Source organism: Schistocerca nitens, chromosome 3, assembly GCF_023898315.1.
Source record: "Schistocerca nitens isolate TAMUIC-IGC-003100 chromosome 3, iqSchNite1.1, whole genome shotgun sequence".
NCBI lineage: Eukaryota > Metazoa > Arthropoda > Insecta > Orthoptera > Acrididae > Schistocerca > Schistocerca nitens.
The window spans coordinates 219,699,523-219,717,199 of record NC_064616.1 but is presented as its reverse complement, the minus strand read 5'-3'; the positions used below and the strand labels follow the sequence as shown (position 1 = coordinate 219,717,199).

The 17,677-nt window shown below is 38.9% G+C and overlaps 1 protein-coding gene across 4 annotated transcripts in view; it reads left to right on the top strand.

Moving 5' to 3' along the window:
- The window catches only part of LOC126248179 (adiponectin receptor protein), a 72,412-nt gene that overhangs the window by 36,108 nt on the left and 18,627 nt on the right, over positions 1–17,677 (top strand). For all 4 annotated transcript variants that reach the window (XM_049948950.1, XM_049948951.1, XM_049948952.1 and 1 more), the window contains exon 2: positions 3,625–4,077. In XM_049948950.1, the coding sequence (XP_049804907.1) occupies positions 3,625–4,077 (453 nt within the window). The remainder of the gene's footprint in view (positions 1–3,624; positions 4,078–17,677) is intronic.

The following is a 17,677-nucleotide window of genomic DNA, read 5'->3' as shown; positions in this document are numbered from 1 at the left end:
TTTAACAGTTACATTGCAGACCCACACACATTCCCTGATACACTTACACAAGGAATAACTTATATGAAACCTAAAGATCAAGCAGACACACACCAAACCCAGCTAAATATCGCCCAATAACATGCCTACCAACAATATACAAAATATTAACTTCAGTCATTACACAGAAATTAATGACACACATGACACAGAACAAAATTATAAATGAAGAACAAAAAGGCTGTTGCAAAGGAGCACGAGGATGTAAAGAGCAACTGATAATAGATGCAGAGGTGACATATCAAGCTAAAACTAAACAAAGGTCACTACACTACGCATACATTGATTACCAAAAAGCTTTTGATAGTGTACCCCACTCATGGTTACTACAAATATTGGAAATATACAAAGTAGATCCTAAATTGATACAGTTCCTAAACATAGTAATGAAAAACTGGAAAACCACACTTAATATCCAAACAAATTCAAATAATATCATATCACAGCCAATACAGATTAAACGTGGAATATACCAAGGAGATTCATTAAGTCCTTTCTGGTTCTGCCTTGCTCTGAACCCACTATCCAACATGCTAAATAATACAAATTATGGATACAATATTACTGGAACATACCCACACAAAATCACCCATCTACTATACATGGATGATCTAAAACTACTGGCAGCAACAAATCAACAACTCAACCAATTACTAAAGATAACAGAAGTATTCAGCAATGATATAAATATGGCGTGTAAGAAAAATAGCATAGTCAAGGGAAAACACACTAAACAAGAAGATTACATATTGGATAACCACAGCAACTGCATAGAAGCGATGGAGAAAACAGATGCCTATAAATATCTAAGATACAGACAAAAAATAGGAATAGATAATACAAATATTAAAGAAGAACTAAAAGAAAAATATAGACAAAGACTAACAAAAATAATGAAAACAGAATTGACAGCAAGAAACAAGACAAAAGCTATAAATACTTATGCTATACCAATATTGACCTACTCATTTGGAGTAGTGAAATGGAGTAACACAGACCTAGAAGCATCACTCATATAAATACATCGGCTACACCACTGCAATTTCATAACCACTTCTACAACCCTTTAGATCACATAACATCAACAAATATGAAGAAAGTAAATTGGAAGGGGAAGGCACTACATGGCAAGCACCCGTATCATCTAACACAGCCACACATCGATCAAGACGCATCCAACACATGGCTAAGAAAAGGCAATATATACAGTGAGACGGAAGGATTCATGATTGCAATACAGGATCAAACAATAAACACCAGATATTACAGCAAGCATATTATTAAAGATCCCAATACCACAACAGATAAATGCAGACTTTGCAAACAACGAATAGAAACAGTAGATCACATCACAAGCGGATGTACAATACTAGCAAATACAGACTACCCCAGAAGACATGACAATGTAGCAAAAATAATACATCAACAGCTTGCCTTACAACATAAACTTATAAAACAACATGTTCCCACATACAAGTATGCACCACAAAATGTACTGGAGAACGATGAATACAAATTATACTGGAACAGAACCATTATAACAGATAAAACACCACCACATAACAAACCTGACATCATTCTCACCAATAAAAAGAAGAAATTAACACAACTAATCGAAATATCCATACCCAATACAACAAATATACAAAAGAAAACAGGAGAAAGAATTGAAAAATACATCCAACTGGCTGAGGAAGTCAAGGACATGTGGCATCAGGATAAAGTTGACATTATACCAATTCTACTATCAACTACAGGAGTCATACCACACAATATCCATCAGTACATCAATGCAATACAGCTACATCCAAACTTATATATACAACTACAGAAATCTGTAATTATTGACACTTGTTCAATTACCCGAAAGTTCCTAAATGCAATGTAACGTATACCGTACAGTTAAAAGGAAGTCACGCTTGATTAAGGTCCGCGTCACTTTCCATTTTTGACCAGACATAACGTCAGAAAAGAAAGAAATAATAATAATCGTACAAAAAAGCTTATAAATGTTCTGCATGTGGCCATATTTATGAATTTATTTTCTATGTAAATGTAAAATGACTCATTCCACATCATTAAGATTCATTGTGCAAAAATGATCTCTGGTACATGAAACAAACTAAGCCTATGACTCTTGGGGTACAACTGTAGCAACTTCACATCTGATTATTTCTCCTTATTAAGAATGATGTACTGAGTTGTGACTATGCAAAGAAAATTCTTATTGCAGTGCTGGTACTGATAACAAAAAGCCAAGCTTTGTTCTGTGTGTATCGAATGATATTCTTTACCATGTTTCTGCACTTTCCAAGCTTCAGCTCATGTCACATTACTATATGTATGCACATTGTTCATTAATATTTATAGTTTGTTATATAAAGTTTTAAATCGTGATTATCCTCAGTGGGAAGGAAGTACAGATCAAGATACCAGTGTAAGAGCATTTCATTCAAACAAAAACCCACTGAATGATTGAATATGTGCAGACTAATTTTGCAGTAGTAGTTAGTTGTCCTCCACACATTGGGCAATAAACGCTCCACATCTACTGGAAGTGAAACCGCAGCAAAAGTCTGTAGATGGCTATTTTTCAGTGAAATTACATTGTACATTCTAGAGAGATTAATATAATCTGAATGTTCACATGATGAGCAGAAGTCTGCATAGCATGGTAAGATGTTAAACAATGTAATAAAATGCACATAGCATAAAACCTCTAATAGGTACTGGCATTTTAAGGAATATAAAAATTATTTAGGCTTTCCAATGGTCTGAAAATGAAATGGGTATCTATGAAATATCATTGCTTATAAAGAGAAAAGATTGTGAAATTGTCCTCACCCGAAAGGTTTTATTAGCTATAGTCCTATGGGAAATTTTACACTATTGCCATTTTCTTAGCTTGGAAATGACTTATGCAGCCATTTGCAGTGGGACCTACAGTTTAACATGGATTACGAACCTCAATGTAACTTGTCAATTTCTCATTAACAAATATTGCCAGAGATGAAAGAAGTGAAAAGTGACATAGGAATCTTAGGACTGACTGGTGATTGAACATGAGACCCTTTTCATTGAGCTGTAGTGCCAGCTTATGTAGGAATTGTCACTTCTAAAATATTTTGGCAATAAATTTTGAAACTGGGAAAGAAGCAGTTGAAATAAGTTGAATTGCAAAAGCGCAGTGGTCATTTGTTTCGCAAGCACTATCAGTTTCCAGATAAAATTTTATGCCTAATCCTTACATGATGTCAAATTATACAATGTGGCAGTCTTAAGATCTGCAATAGGTGGATGGTCAATATGTATTGAAGGTATTACAACAATGTACATGTCATAAAAGGAAATAATATTTAAAATAGGTGGAGGTGCGAGCAGCTTCAGGGTAGTTGAAGTGTGTGTGTGTGTGTGTGTGTGTGTGTGTGTGTGTGTGTGTGTGTGTGTGTGTGTGTGTTTTTGCTTGCAGGTGTAGATTGATGTTGTTATAGTTAAGCCTTCCTGTTTTGTGATTTTTTTTGACTATGTTTAATATTACTATGCTTTGTTATGGCAGTATGGTTATGAAAGAATTTGTTTAAACAGGACGGCAGCAAAATGTACGAGAACTTCAAAGGTGGAAATGGAAAGTGTTTCCCGGAAATAAGAGCTGGTGGTGACTGTCCTGTTTCACCTCTGGAACTGCTTCAAACTTCTGTTGCCCAATCAGAAATTTCATTTGGTTGTCCACCTGTTTTGAGAGATATCTCCAATAATTCACCAGTTACATCGCAAAGTACATCTCCAGGTGATGTGAGCAGGGTAGTTGCTGATCCGTGCAGTAGCTCGGATACAGAAGGTGAAGTAAGCCTCTCTGATGGCTTAAGATTGAGAAGACTGTGGGTGACTGAGAAAGATTGGTTGAACAAAGAAATCCCTGAATTACGAGAGGTCAGAGATTTGTTGGAGGATGATGCAAGTGTTCTGGCAGAAGAGGATGATGGTGCTGGTTGCCCTTTGCCAAGCACGCCAGAAGATGAACATCTTTTGGACTGTGAGGTAAGTTGTTAAGCTTCAAATAATTATGTGGGTAAGTTTAGGTAATTCCACTATAAATTATAAGAAGATATCTTGTTCCTTCTCCTGGGGGGTCTACCTGCATATATTTTCATAGCTACAAGAGCATGCTGAAAGTTTCTCAGATTGACACAAATATGATACTGATAAGAATGACTTAATTTTTGTGTTATGGTGTAAGTAAAGGGTCAATACGCAGAATATATTTGCTTATATGGCTTTCTAGTGTAGTTGCGGGGTGTACATTTAGCTCAATTGGATGAACTAGAATAGTGTATGTTCACAAAAATAATTTTCTTGGAGGGCGGTGGTGTTCTTGCAAATGGCAGTTTGTTCAAAAGTTGGGGAACGTTTTTAATGACTTGGCTCTTTGCAGTAGTTCTGAGTGACGGAATTAAACAGGACTGTATTTATCATGGAGGTGATAAATGTGAGGTATATCAAAACTGCAATGATACATGAAAAAAGATAGTTCACAACATGGGAAAGAAAATTTGCAATATGTTTTTGAATGCTCAGTATTTTAAGGTGTAAGACACAGCTGATGCTATAAGCATATCAGAGGGAAGAGTACAGTACTTTTTATTTGAATTATGTTACAACTTCATACAAGGTGGATGACAGGTTTCTTGAATGTTGACCAAAATGCAAATATGAAACAAATTTAATAGCAGTGTTTGAGCTATTCAAAAGAAATTCAAATGATTTGTTACTGTAGCCGAATGATGGGACCACAGAACCATGTCAAAAATAAATGTAAATTAAAGCACTGGCTGGAAACCAGTGGACCTGCACAAAAGCTTTATTTCATATGCCAGAAGGTTATGGTCTTTGATTTCTGGGATACAGAAGTGTCCTGTTGTTACACTGCAAAGGATGAAACAATAACAGGTGTATACTTTGCGAATATGAGAGAAGAGGCCTGGGCTATGAATATCAAATAATTTGATTAGAATAATAATTTGACTGTTAAGGTAATTTGCCAGTAAGAATATGGAGAGAGATGAGGTATAAATTATTGGAATATTCACTGTATTTTCCAGACTCAACTATTCCTTCACCTAAAGAAATTTGCAGCTGGAAGGATTTTAGATTTCAATGATATTATGGCAGCCAGAAATGGATATTTTTGACTTCCCAAAATTTCACTCCTGTGATGTAGTTCATAGACTGGAAAACATGGGGCAAAGTAAATAGACTTAAGAGGACTATGTTGACTAATCAGTGCATTTTTACATAAACGAATTTCACTGCTCAGTAAGGAATTTTTCGTCTTGGCTTTGTACTGTCAAAGTGCTTGATGATTAAACAGGACCAATCTTTCACTACTACAGGAGAAATGTGTAGGCTGTAGTGTATTCAGACATCCCTGTTTGTTGAACTGCTCCATCTTTTTCTTAGTTTCCATTTGATTCAGCACTTGCTTTGGATGCAGGAGTCACATTGGCTTGTAATCCATCAGTCTGATTTTTGCAAGAATTAAATGAAAACAGGAAAACAAAGGGCTACTTATTATGATCAAAATATTTTAGTTACCATTACAGTGTCCATAGAAAAGTCTCTCAAATTTGTTAATCACATTATTGGACTGTGAGGCCCGTGAGTCAGTATAAAACAAACCTTTCTCAGAAATTTGTCAGATATTCATGTTACTGAAGTGTTATGTCGCTTGCTCACTCTTGCTGGGGCCACTGTGAAGTTCATGTGGGTTCCTGATCATCTTGGTCTGCCAGGTAATGAGGCTGCTGCCAAGGCTGCAGTCCTCATTCCTCAGTCCACTAGTTCCAATATTCCCTCCAATGATATCTGCATGCCATCTGTCAGGAGTTGGTGTCACTTTGGCATCGTCATTGGTCCTCCCTTCATGGGAATAAACGCCGTATTATTAAGCCTGTCCCAACACCTTGGACAACCTCCTCCTCCCGCTGGGAGGAGATCATTTTTAACTAGGTTGCATATTGGGCACTACCTTTTTAGCCATTGTCATTTAAGTGGTGCCCACCACAACTTCATACACATTGTGCCCATTTTTTAACTGTCCACCATATTCTGATGGAATGCCCCTTTTTTTTTAACCATTTCATTCTCACTTGGGTTTAACGTCTGTGTTATTGGCCATTTTTAGCAAATGACACGTGAGCTGTTGACCGTGTTTTACTTTCTATCCATCATAGCAATATGGCGAAGGCACCTAATTTTTAGTTCTGGACCTTGGTTTCTGTACAGAGTCTTTTATAGCGCTTTCTCCACGTCCCTGTTTGTAGCTATCATACGTCACTTGGAATTGATGCATAACCGTTTTTTAACTCCTCTCTGTCTTCGTGTTCTCTAGTTTTGAGTTGGGCGTGTACGACCCCCAGTTGTTTTTGCGCCACAAAACAAAACAAACGGAAGTGTTAATTTCCATGGATGAATGGAAATTTAACTGATAAAATCACTAATTTGCACCTGTAGTAAGCTTTTCAGTAGCTTGTAATTGAAGAGTTATTTTAGTTTTATTCACTTATTACTCATAATTTTTGTAATAGAACACATGTAAAGATTTTGTATTGCAAACAAAAATTCAGCACTGTTAATTACTTTATTGCAGATTCCAATTTATTGATTGACTGTATATATGAGTTTCCATTTACTGGACGAATGCTGTGGTGTTTGTGATTCTTTTGGGCAATTAAGGCTGCTGTTATAGAAGTATTAAATTATTTTAGTCATTATTTGCTGTATAATAATTTGAAATGTTGAGAAAGTGGTATTGTGGAGAGAAAAAGTATTTTCCACTTACATTAGTAAAAATCACACAGAAAGTGAAAGTACAATGAAATGGGACAAACTGTAAATTCTAGAGCCTAAATTTTTTGATGTGGTGGTGTCATCCTCAATCTGCAGACTGGTTTGATTCAGCTCTACACACTGGTCTATCCTGTGCGAGTCCTTTCATCTCCAAATAACTATTGCGTCCTGTATCTAATTGAAACTGCTTACTGTATTCATACCTTGGTCTGCCTCTACAATCCCCCCCTCCCTCCATACTTCCCTCCAATACCAAATTGACAAGTCTGTAATGCCTCAGCATGTCTCATATTAACTGAGCCTTTCTTTTAGTCAAGCTGTGCCACAATTTTCTTTCATTCCCAATTCAATTCAGTACCTCATTAGTTACACAATCCACCCAGCTAATCTTCAGTATTCTTCTGTAAAAGCTCCTTTTTTTCTGAACTGCTTGTAGTTGACATTTAATTTCCATACAAGGCTACACTCAATACAAATACTTCAAAGAAAGACTTCCTAACAATTAAATTTGTTAGATGTTAATAAATTGCTCTTTCAGAATCACTTTTATTGCTACAAGAAGTCTGCATTTTGTATCCTCCCACTTTGGCCATCATCAGTTATTTCACTGCTAAAATAGCAAAACTCATCTTGTGTCTCAGTTCCTCACCTGCTCTACACAGAATTGATAGATTTGACTATTTCACTACCCTATTTTTACTGTTGATGATTATCTTATAACCTCTTTAAAGATACTATCCATTCCATTTGGCTTTTTTTAAAGTCCTTTGTCTCTGAGAGAATTAAAATGTCATTGGCAAACCTCAGTGTCTATTTCATCTCTTTGGATTTTAATTCCTTTTCCAAATTTCTCCTTCATTTCCTCTACTACATGTTTAATGTACAGATTCAGTAACATTAGGGACAGGCTACAACCCTGTCTCACTCTTTAAGCTGTAGTCTGCTTTCTGTGCAAGCTGTATATAACCTTTTGCTCCCTGTATTTTATCCCTGCTACCTTCATGATTTCAGAGAGTTTATTCCACACAAAATGTCAAGTTTCATCTAAATTTACAAATGCTGTTGATGTAGGTTTGCCTTTCTTTAACCTATCCTCTTAGATAAGGTGCTGGGTCAGTATTGCTTGCACGTTTCCTATATTTCTCTGGAACCCAGACTAATGGTCTTCAATTCTTCTGTAAATAATTTTTCAGTATTTTGCAGCCATGATTAATTAAACTGATAGTTCAGTAATATTCACACCTGCCAGCAGCAGATTTCTTTGGAATTGGAATCATTACATTCATGAAGTTTGAGGGTATTTCACCTGTCTCATACATCCTGTACACCAGATGGAATTGTTTTCTGTCATGACTGGCTCTACTGAGATCTCAGTTCTAAGGGAATGTCACCTACTCCAGGGGTCTCATTTCTACTTAAGTCTTTCAGTGCTCTGTCAAATTCTTCTCACATTATAGTATCTCCCATCTCATGTTCATCTCAAGTTCATTTCCATTGTAGAACCCCTCTGTATATTCTTTCTACCGTTCAGCTTTCCCTTCTTTGCGTCATACTGGTTTTCCGGCAGAGTTCTTGATATTCATACAGTTTTTCTCTTTCCTCCAAAGATCTCTGTAATCTTCCTATAGGAAGTACATATCTTTTCCCTAATTATACATGCTTCTACAGTCTTGCATTTGTTCCCTATCCATACCTGCCTAGCCACTTTGCACTTTCTGCCAATCTAATTTTTTAGATGTCTGCATTCCCTTTCACCTCCTCAATGTAGTGCCTTCTTCTTTCATCAGTAAAACTCAGTATCTCTTGTGTTATAAAAAAAGGCTATTAGATGTTCTATTTGATCATCTGCTGCCTTCATTATTTCATATATCAACGCTAACCATTTGTCTTGTACTGTATTCCCTTTTCCTATTTGTCAAATATTGCCTAATGATCCCTCTGAAACTCTATATCTCTGGTTCCTTCAATTTATCCTGTTCCCACCTAGTTAATTTTTTTCAGTTTTAATCCATAGTTCATACCAATAACCCCAGGTCTCTTCCACATACACAACTTTATCAGAAATATCAATGGTGGTGATTAAAGTATGCTCTGTGCTATGTTCTACCAGGTGACTTCATCTTTCATTCCTTCCCCCAGGTCCATGTTCTCATATTATTTTTCCTTCTCTTCTTTCCTACTATCAGATTCCGGTCTCAGTAACAATTAAATTTTCCTTTCCCTTAACTATTGGAATTATTTTTCTTATTTCATCATACAGTCTTTAAGTATCTTCCATCCGTGAAGTTAGTTGGTGTATAACCTTATACCATTTTGGTGGGTGTAGGCTTCTTGACTGTCTGGGCTACAATAATGTGATCACTTTGCTGTTAGTAGTAGCTTACCTGCACTCTTATTTTCTTATTTGTTATTAGACCTACTCCTGCATCGCCCCTATTGGATTTTGTGTTCTTGACTCTGTACTCGACTGACCAGAAGTCCTGTTCTTCCTGCAACCACAGTTTACTAATTCCCGCTTCATCTAACTTCAGTATAACCATTTATAATTTTTAAATTTTGTAATCTCCCTACCCAGTTTAGAGGTCCAATATTCCACACTTGGCCTGTAGAATACCAGTTTTGTTTTTCCTGATGACTGTTTCCTCTTGAGTAGTCACCTCCAGGAGATCTGAATGGGGGCTACTTTACCTCCATAATATTTTACCTAAGAGGATGTCATCATTTAACCATATAGAAAATCTGCATACCTCAGGAAAAATTGTGGGTTTAGTCCCCCCCTCCTGTCCGTCTGTGTTCTGCCTTGTTGGACACCTTTATCCAGGAAAACAGTGTGCCTCAGGGTTCCGTCCTGAGCGTCGTCCTCTTTGCTATCGCCATTAACCCTATAACGGCCTGTCTCCAGCCAGGCATCTCTGGCACACATTTTGTTGATGATTTTGCCATCTATCGTAGTTCTCCACAGATCTCTCTCTTTGAGTGGCGCCTTCAGTGATGACTCGATCATTTTTACTCACGGAGCATAGACAGTGGCTTTTGTTTTTCCACAGACAAAACTGTTTGTATGAATTTCTGGCAGTGCAATTGGTTTCTCCCACCATCTTTACATCTTGGGCCTGTTGCTCTTTCATTTGTTGAAACTATAAAATTCCTGGGACTCTTGCTCAATAGGAAACAGTCTTGGTCCTCCCCTGTGTCTTACCTGGCAGTGCGCTGTACATGGTCCCTCTGTGTCCTACGTGTCGTCAATGGTATTTCCTGAGATGCAGATCAAACCACCTCCTCTGTTTGTATCAGTCCCTTGTACGTTATTAAGCCTCCCACCAACAGCTTGGATGATCACCTCTCGGCCCTCCCACTGTGAAGAGGTCATTTTAACTAGGTTGCGTATTGGGCACTGCCATTTTAGCCATCGTCTTTTGTTATGTGGCGCTCCCCCGTCACTTTATACATATTACATCCAAGTTTTAACTGTCCACCATTTCCTGATGATGGAATGCCCATTTTTAACCATTTACATGCCCACTTGTGTTTGCCATCTGAGTTATTGGCCATTTTAGCAAATGACACACAGGCTGTCAACCGCATTTTACTTTTTATCCTTCATAGCACTATGGTGAAGGCCATTTAAATTTGTCCGGGACCTCTGTTTCTGTATGGTGTATTTTATAGACCTTTCTCCACTTCCCTGTTTTTAGCTGTCTTCTCTTACATTGATTGGGATTGATGTGTAGTCTTTTTTAACTTATCTCTGTCTTTGTGTTCTATAGTTTTGACATGGGTGCGTATGACCCTAGTTGTTTTTGAGCCCTAAAAACAAAACAAGCAAACAAAAACAAAATCCCCAAACATGTAGACAAAACTTTGACAGTTAATGATTGTCACCTGAAGAAAAACTGGCTGTCCTAATGTCCTATTACCACATCAGTTTTGAAGTTTATATTACAGTTTCAGTGTGTCAAAATACTTTTAGAACCACTTACTGTGGCCACTATGTATAACGGGTTCACATAAATGGGACTTTGTGCTTTTGTTAATGCAAAGAAAAATAACTGTCTCAGTATGCTTAAGTATGGTGAGCCAGAATTAAGGTGTGAAATATAAGGTTGTCTTAACTACGGAATAATATAACATGTTTAGCACAATGTCCATACGCCACACAGGTGCACATTTATTCACCGTGTGGACAGCGCCAATATCCCATACAGATACAGCTTTTCCTTTTGCTGAAATATAAGGCCCTGCATACTAAAAACTTACTGTCTGTAGGATAACCCTAGTAGTAATTATTTTGTTCTCTAGCCGCAGGAGGAGTCGATTCACAAGTGTGACTTTACTGAAATTGTTGTAGTAACATCAGAAGACTAGCTATTGAAACTGTCATACAGAACAGAAAGGGCCTTGCAACAAGCTTAAAAACAAGAAAGCTGAAGCGAAACGATTTGTTTTGGAAAGGTTGTTATTTGAGCATGAAGATAGAAAAACAAACATGATGTATATTGCCACTCCATAAAACATCAGGCAACTACCAAAGAGGTTTCTATATTATAGTGACCCAGGAGTAAAGGGGCAATGCTGAGGTAGTGGAGTGATGGGTTGTGGAAGTGTTGATTGGGGGTGGCTAGGAAGACTCCGCTGCAAGATAAATAATATTTTATTTGTCTTGGATTACAACATAAGAGTGCTGTGGCATCCTTGGATAAGCCCTCTGCAGGCAATGCCAATGATGTCTGAAAGCCACATAGTTGTTACAGCAGATTGACGTCCATGTCCTGCTTTGCTGACACTGTTAACCTCTCTCAGCAGCGTGTGCCTGAATTAGCACTATGTGGCCCCGAATGAGCAGTATCAGTGAAGTGTTGTGTGCGTGCTGAGTTCCTGTAAGCAGGCACAGCTACTGGGTTAGGAGCTTGCCCTGGTGTGGAGGGATGGTATCAGTACTGCTCTGGCTGTGAACTGTTCCCTCAAAGGCAGAACTTCTGCACTGCTGTGGGCCCTGAGGGATGGCTTCCCATGTTGTCAAAGTCTGCCGTAATGGAATTGTGCCCAGGTCTGGCAGAGTTGACTGCCCAGAGTGACCTCTGCTGCTGGCTGGCCCGTAGTATGCTGGAAGCCATTGTGGACCCATTGTCATGGAGGGTGCTGCCAGACTGCGCATAACTTTTCTGGAAGGCGAGGATATTTATAGCAATTAGCAGTGCACTTGTTTTGCTGTTACACTGTTTCCAGGCATGTACAGGTCAACTCCTCAGTGTCCCAATGGTGTGGAAATACACCACAGGCCGATCCATTGTTGCAAAGCCTTGCTATCACATTACCATGATTGCAGCAGCTTAACCTGGCTGGCCCGCTGTGTACAAACAAGCTCACGTGTGGAGTTACATATCAGCTCTCTGTGCCCATCTGTTTGCCTCACACATGGCTGCCTTGGGGCTGCTTCAATTTAGTAATGCCCAAAATTTAGTGATGGTGTTGCATACCTCCCCTCTTTGAGATGACCTGGACCACAAATCTAACCCATGCATGACTATTCTACAACAAAAGACTTCACCATAAAGTTAAGACATAGGTTATTTACAGTTTTTCCTCATACGTCAAACAACAGAACTCTGAAATAGGGCACATTCTCAGCCTACTGGCACTATTGGCCTTTACACTACTCCATAAAATCTCCATTCCCACTGAGTTACCCCTTGAACATTCAGCAACCATTCATGTGAATATTCCCTTATCGCACCAATTTCAGCACTACCTGAGACTTCTTGTCTTTCAAATCACAATTAAATTTTATAGTAACTCTCTCTGATTACTATTTCTAGTTTTTGCACTCACCACACCCTGTCATGTACGAGCGGTTAACCAGTCCTGCGGTATCTGATGATGTACCGAAGGATCACACAGTTGAGTGACCCTCCACCTAAGGTAGATGAAGGATGTGCAAAACAGTTAACATTAATACCGTGCCTGTAGTTTTAACACTTGCAGTCTTGATCGTGTACTGCTGCTCCTCTTGAACTGTAGAACATGTGAAAGCATTTGTTCCACCGAAACACTCCTCTCTTGTGTGTCTTGAGTTGATTCAGGGACAGGATTAGATTAGGATTCAATGTTTCCTTCAGGTAGGTCAGATTTTTCACTCAAAGGGTTGCTAGTGGCTTCTCTGGCCAGTACAACTGTGGCTGCATAATGTTCAGCTTGGTTTTCCTTGTAAAAGAAGCTGATGGGTGAAACATATGCCTGGTGATGTCACAGTCTGTTCCATTAATGAATATTCCATGTATAAATCCATATGTTCAACTCTCCCGAGCATACTATGCTCATAGCAATTTGCAACAACTACTTCGGTACTGTTTACAGAAAATAACTAGTGTGAACCTGTTTGCTGAAAATAGGGTCACAGCTCAAGTGACATATGAACAATCCTGACCTTCTGCTATACCCTTTTAGAACTCTCTCGCACGTTGCTGGTACCCGTACGTGCCTACCGCCCAGGTTGGGGAGATAGCAACGTTCTCCCTATGACAAGATTGGAGTTAAGTTACGGACATCAGCACATGACTGCCACCATCTTCTACAATCAGTAGAATCTCCTGTGTTTTTACTTGCACAAATTTCCCCAGCCGGCCGAAGTGGCCGAGCGGTTCTAGGCGCTACAGTCTGGAACCGCGCGACTACTGTGGTCGCAGGTTTGAATCCTGCCTCGGGCATGGATGTGTATGATGTCCTTAGGTTAGTTAGGTCTAAGTAGTTTTAAGTTCTAGGGGACTGATGACCTCAGAAGTTAAGTCCCATAGTGCTCAGAGGCATTTGAACCAAATTTCCCCAAGTTCCCCATTTAGTAGGTATGCATGTATTGTGTAATATTTGAATCTGGCTCATCTGTTGCTAATTGGAAACTGTATCAGTAAGTACAGTCACGCTAGATCTTTTTCTGATCTTAACGGCTGCCGTATGGTAATACAGTGGTAGATTAGATTTGTCTGGTTAAAGTACCAGTTCTAATTCCAGCAGCAACTCCTCCTGCACTTCCTATAGGCCTACCAAAACTGTAACTCCCCTCATCTTTTGCTTCAACCCATGGCAACATGGGACAGGGAACTCACCTCCCCTCCCCTACCAAAAGTTCTGCAGTTACATAGATATGCAAAAGAAAACGCAACATAACTTACATAAAAGACAAAACTTCTCCCCCTGTTTTCATTTTGTATTGGAATAATAATCACCTATGTTTCTAAAGAACATGTACACACCAATCCAAACATACATTATTCACTCTTACTTCTGTGACTTTAACCTACACAAACTCCTGTACAGATTGTGCAAGATTTCTACACTTCCTCTCCTTCGTACTACCTGTACTTCCAGCATCAACAGCATTAACATCTGACTGACTTCATATTGTGGTAACCTGCCCACACAATTCCCCAGCTGCTGTTGGCATTTACTTCCTGCGCAAATTTACCTCCGTTTTATATGAGTAGCTTTATTCATTCATAGATCCCTTCTTACAAGGATAGAGGACATGTCAAAGTATTTACAAATTAAGACCAATTTAAAATAAGCTAATTCATATACACATACATTTACAGATTTATGGTTAGACACGCGCGTGCACACAAATTATGTGAGATGTTGAGCTTAGAAAGAGGAAGAGGTGTTAATATTGTACAATGCATAACTTGGGAGTAAGTTTGTCTAGAAAAGGAAAAAGAAGGAAAAAGCATGGTGTGAAGGTGTTATGTGGAATGTTGGATGTTTTATTATTGTTATTATTTATTTGTATAATTTTTGTCTTTTAGCAAAATCCTCCAGATTCCATGCCATTGCCATGACTCAGCTCTGTTATGTCAAACAGTACAGCATATGCCTCCCATAAACAACCTTTTATGAATAGACTTTTGAATAATATGCACTCACAACAAAGGATAAATATACATCCCGATCAGTATGGTGAATGCCCACATAGTCTCACAGCAACTTTCTCGCTGTGCATTGTACACTTTCCTACTGCTGGCCTCAGGGTGCAATGGACTCATCCTTAACTTTTTAAACTTTAGCAAATTACACATTTGCTTTAACAAATCGGACATAAAGTTTGTCCCTTGATCAGTGGTCATAGCTTCTGGCACCCCAAATTTGAGCACCTAGTTATTGGACAATGCCTGTGTCACTGTTGCTGCCAGTTATAGATTGCAATCATTTCCACATATCTAGAAAAAATGATCAATACTGGTTAACACATACAGATTAGTGGCTGGAGTCTTGTTGAACTGCCCATGGACATCCAACCCAATCATTCTGAAAGGCTCTGTTGCTTCTGATAACCTCTGGAAAGGTATTAACTTACAGCTCATATCTGCCCACTGCCCGCACTGCACATAACTCTTCACATTCCGATCCACATCCTCTTTCCTGGTCTTCCACCAGTAGTGCTCTGCTGCTCAGCTATTCATTGTTATACAACCCCAGTGTCTGGACAACATGTGGCCATGTGCTTCTTTCAGCTTTGCAGGCAACGCTGCTGGTAGCCCCCAACCTCACTGTCTTACAATAATCTGTCCCACCCAGTGAATTGCGGTTGCAATTTGTTTGTTTACGTTACAAGTCAGCTCATTGCACTGCTTGCCATTGTGCATGGTGTGACCCAGTGTCTGTATCACTGCTACTTTACAGCTTAAAACTATCCGCTTTTGTGTGTCTTTTACCAGGTGTGTGTAACACTTCATACTCGAATTCCCTTGACCTCAGTGCCCATCTAGTTAGTCTACTAGACTAAGCCCCAACAATCACTTACGGACTGCATAGTCTGTTACTACTTTAAAACTCTTTCCATATAAATAACACCTGAAATGTGTGATTCTTTAAATCACACTAAGCATCTCTTTCTCTGTTTTGCATAGTTTTCCTCTACTCTGCTCAACTGCCTAGAAGCGTATGCTGCCAGATTCTCCTTACCCTGACTGGAGGTGTCTGTTGCCGAGACACTGTCTTTCTTGTAGTCCAGGAAAATCAATTCAGGGCTTGATGTCAACCCTGTTAACTCCTTGAATGCCTCTTGGCATTCAAACTTTACCTCATTTTTTAACAATCACATAAATGATCCTGCTATATTTGCAAACCCTTTTATGAATTTTCTACAACAATAATGCCGTAACCCCGGAAAGATGGTAACTCCTTGGTATTACTAGGAATTGGAAATTCCTGTACTGCTTGTCAACCTTGTATCTGTGTTAACCTTTCACCCTAATAACATGCCGTAAATATGTACCTTCTTGTAATACAAAATGAAATTATTCCATGTTTAATGTTAAATTTGCTGCTTGTACTCTTTTAACACCTCTTGCAAACATTGTTTATACTCTGCCATAACCTTCGCAAAAATGGGTACATCATCCAGGTACACCATGCACTGGCAAGGCTTCAGTCTCCTCAGTACTCTGTCCAGCAAATGCTAAAACGTTTCTGGGGCATTTTTCAAACCAAACGGCATCCTGTAATATTGAAAATGGCACCAGAGGACTGAGAACACTGTTTTCAGACTGCCCTCCAGATATGGTACCCATTCTTCAGATCTAAGGTAGAGGACTACTTGCACTATCCCAGATCATCAGTAGTTTCAGTAATGTTTGGAAACAGATAGGCATCAGTTGTAGTTTTGCTGTTAAGATGACTATGGACCCAATAGAATCTGTCTTCTGGCCCAATCTGGTGACCCCCCCCCCCCCCCTCTCTCTCTCTCTCTCTCTCTCTCTCTCTCTCTCTCTCTCTCTCTATCTTTCTTTTTACAACTTCGATGGGTGCACTCTGTGGACTAGTGCTTTCGTCTGTTGCACCATCTGCTAACTGTACCGCAATGAATTCTTCTAATAATGGTTGCGTACAATGCAGTATATGATGAGGTCTATGATGTACCAGCAACTCGGCTACAATGTTTTGTTTCATGCAGTGCTGGTAAAGACCCTTGAAGAAACAACAAATCCTCAAATTCAAACAATAATTTCTCCATTTCCAGTCTACCTATACCTCTAAGATGCTCTAACTTTCTAAGCAATGAAGTTTTATTGACATTTTCCACATTACCCTGTTGCAATCTGACAAAGTTTCTACAGGTCTTCCAGATTAACTACCAACAGTCCCTTGGTGAACTGTATTTCATCAATGCCTAAAACTGTGTAAATTCACGGGCACCACTTTCCTGTCAAATTCCTCTTGTACGTGTGTTATGCTTCGCCATACAAAGCAATGTGATGTCTGATCATAATATTCTGTTAGCAGTTCTACCAATCACAGTGCATTAACAGACCATTGTGGTCCCACATTTACACATACCAACATCCCGGTACCTTGCAGCACAATAACATGCAAATTAATCTGTAGTGTTGTTGACTGTGATTTAAGTGGTTCCACCCACTTAAGATTGGTGCACCTTGCATTCGTACTACATTGGAGACTGTCTCCCCTGGTTGGAATGTTGCATACCTCATTTCAGCTGTATGCCACGTAAGGTCAATTTTGACATACTGTGTTATCAGAAAGTCCAGTCCCAGGTTCGTGCAGTAACTATCCCATACTCGTGGCACAACTCCTACACATTGCTAAAATGCTGCGTCCCCACATGAAAATCTATCATTGCTGAAACCAAAGATTCCACATCACTGTCTCAAACACGACGTAAAATTTTTCATGTATGTAATATTTCCTAATCTGTTAAGTTTGGGGTTTAAAATTATGCTAGACTGCAGTATAATTATTCTTTAAGTTTGCTAGAAAATTGCCAGTTCATGTACGCAATTGA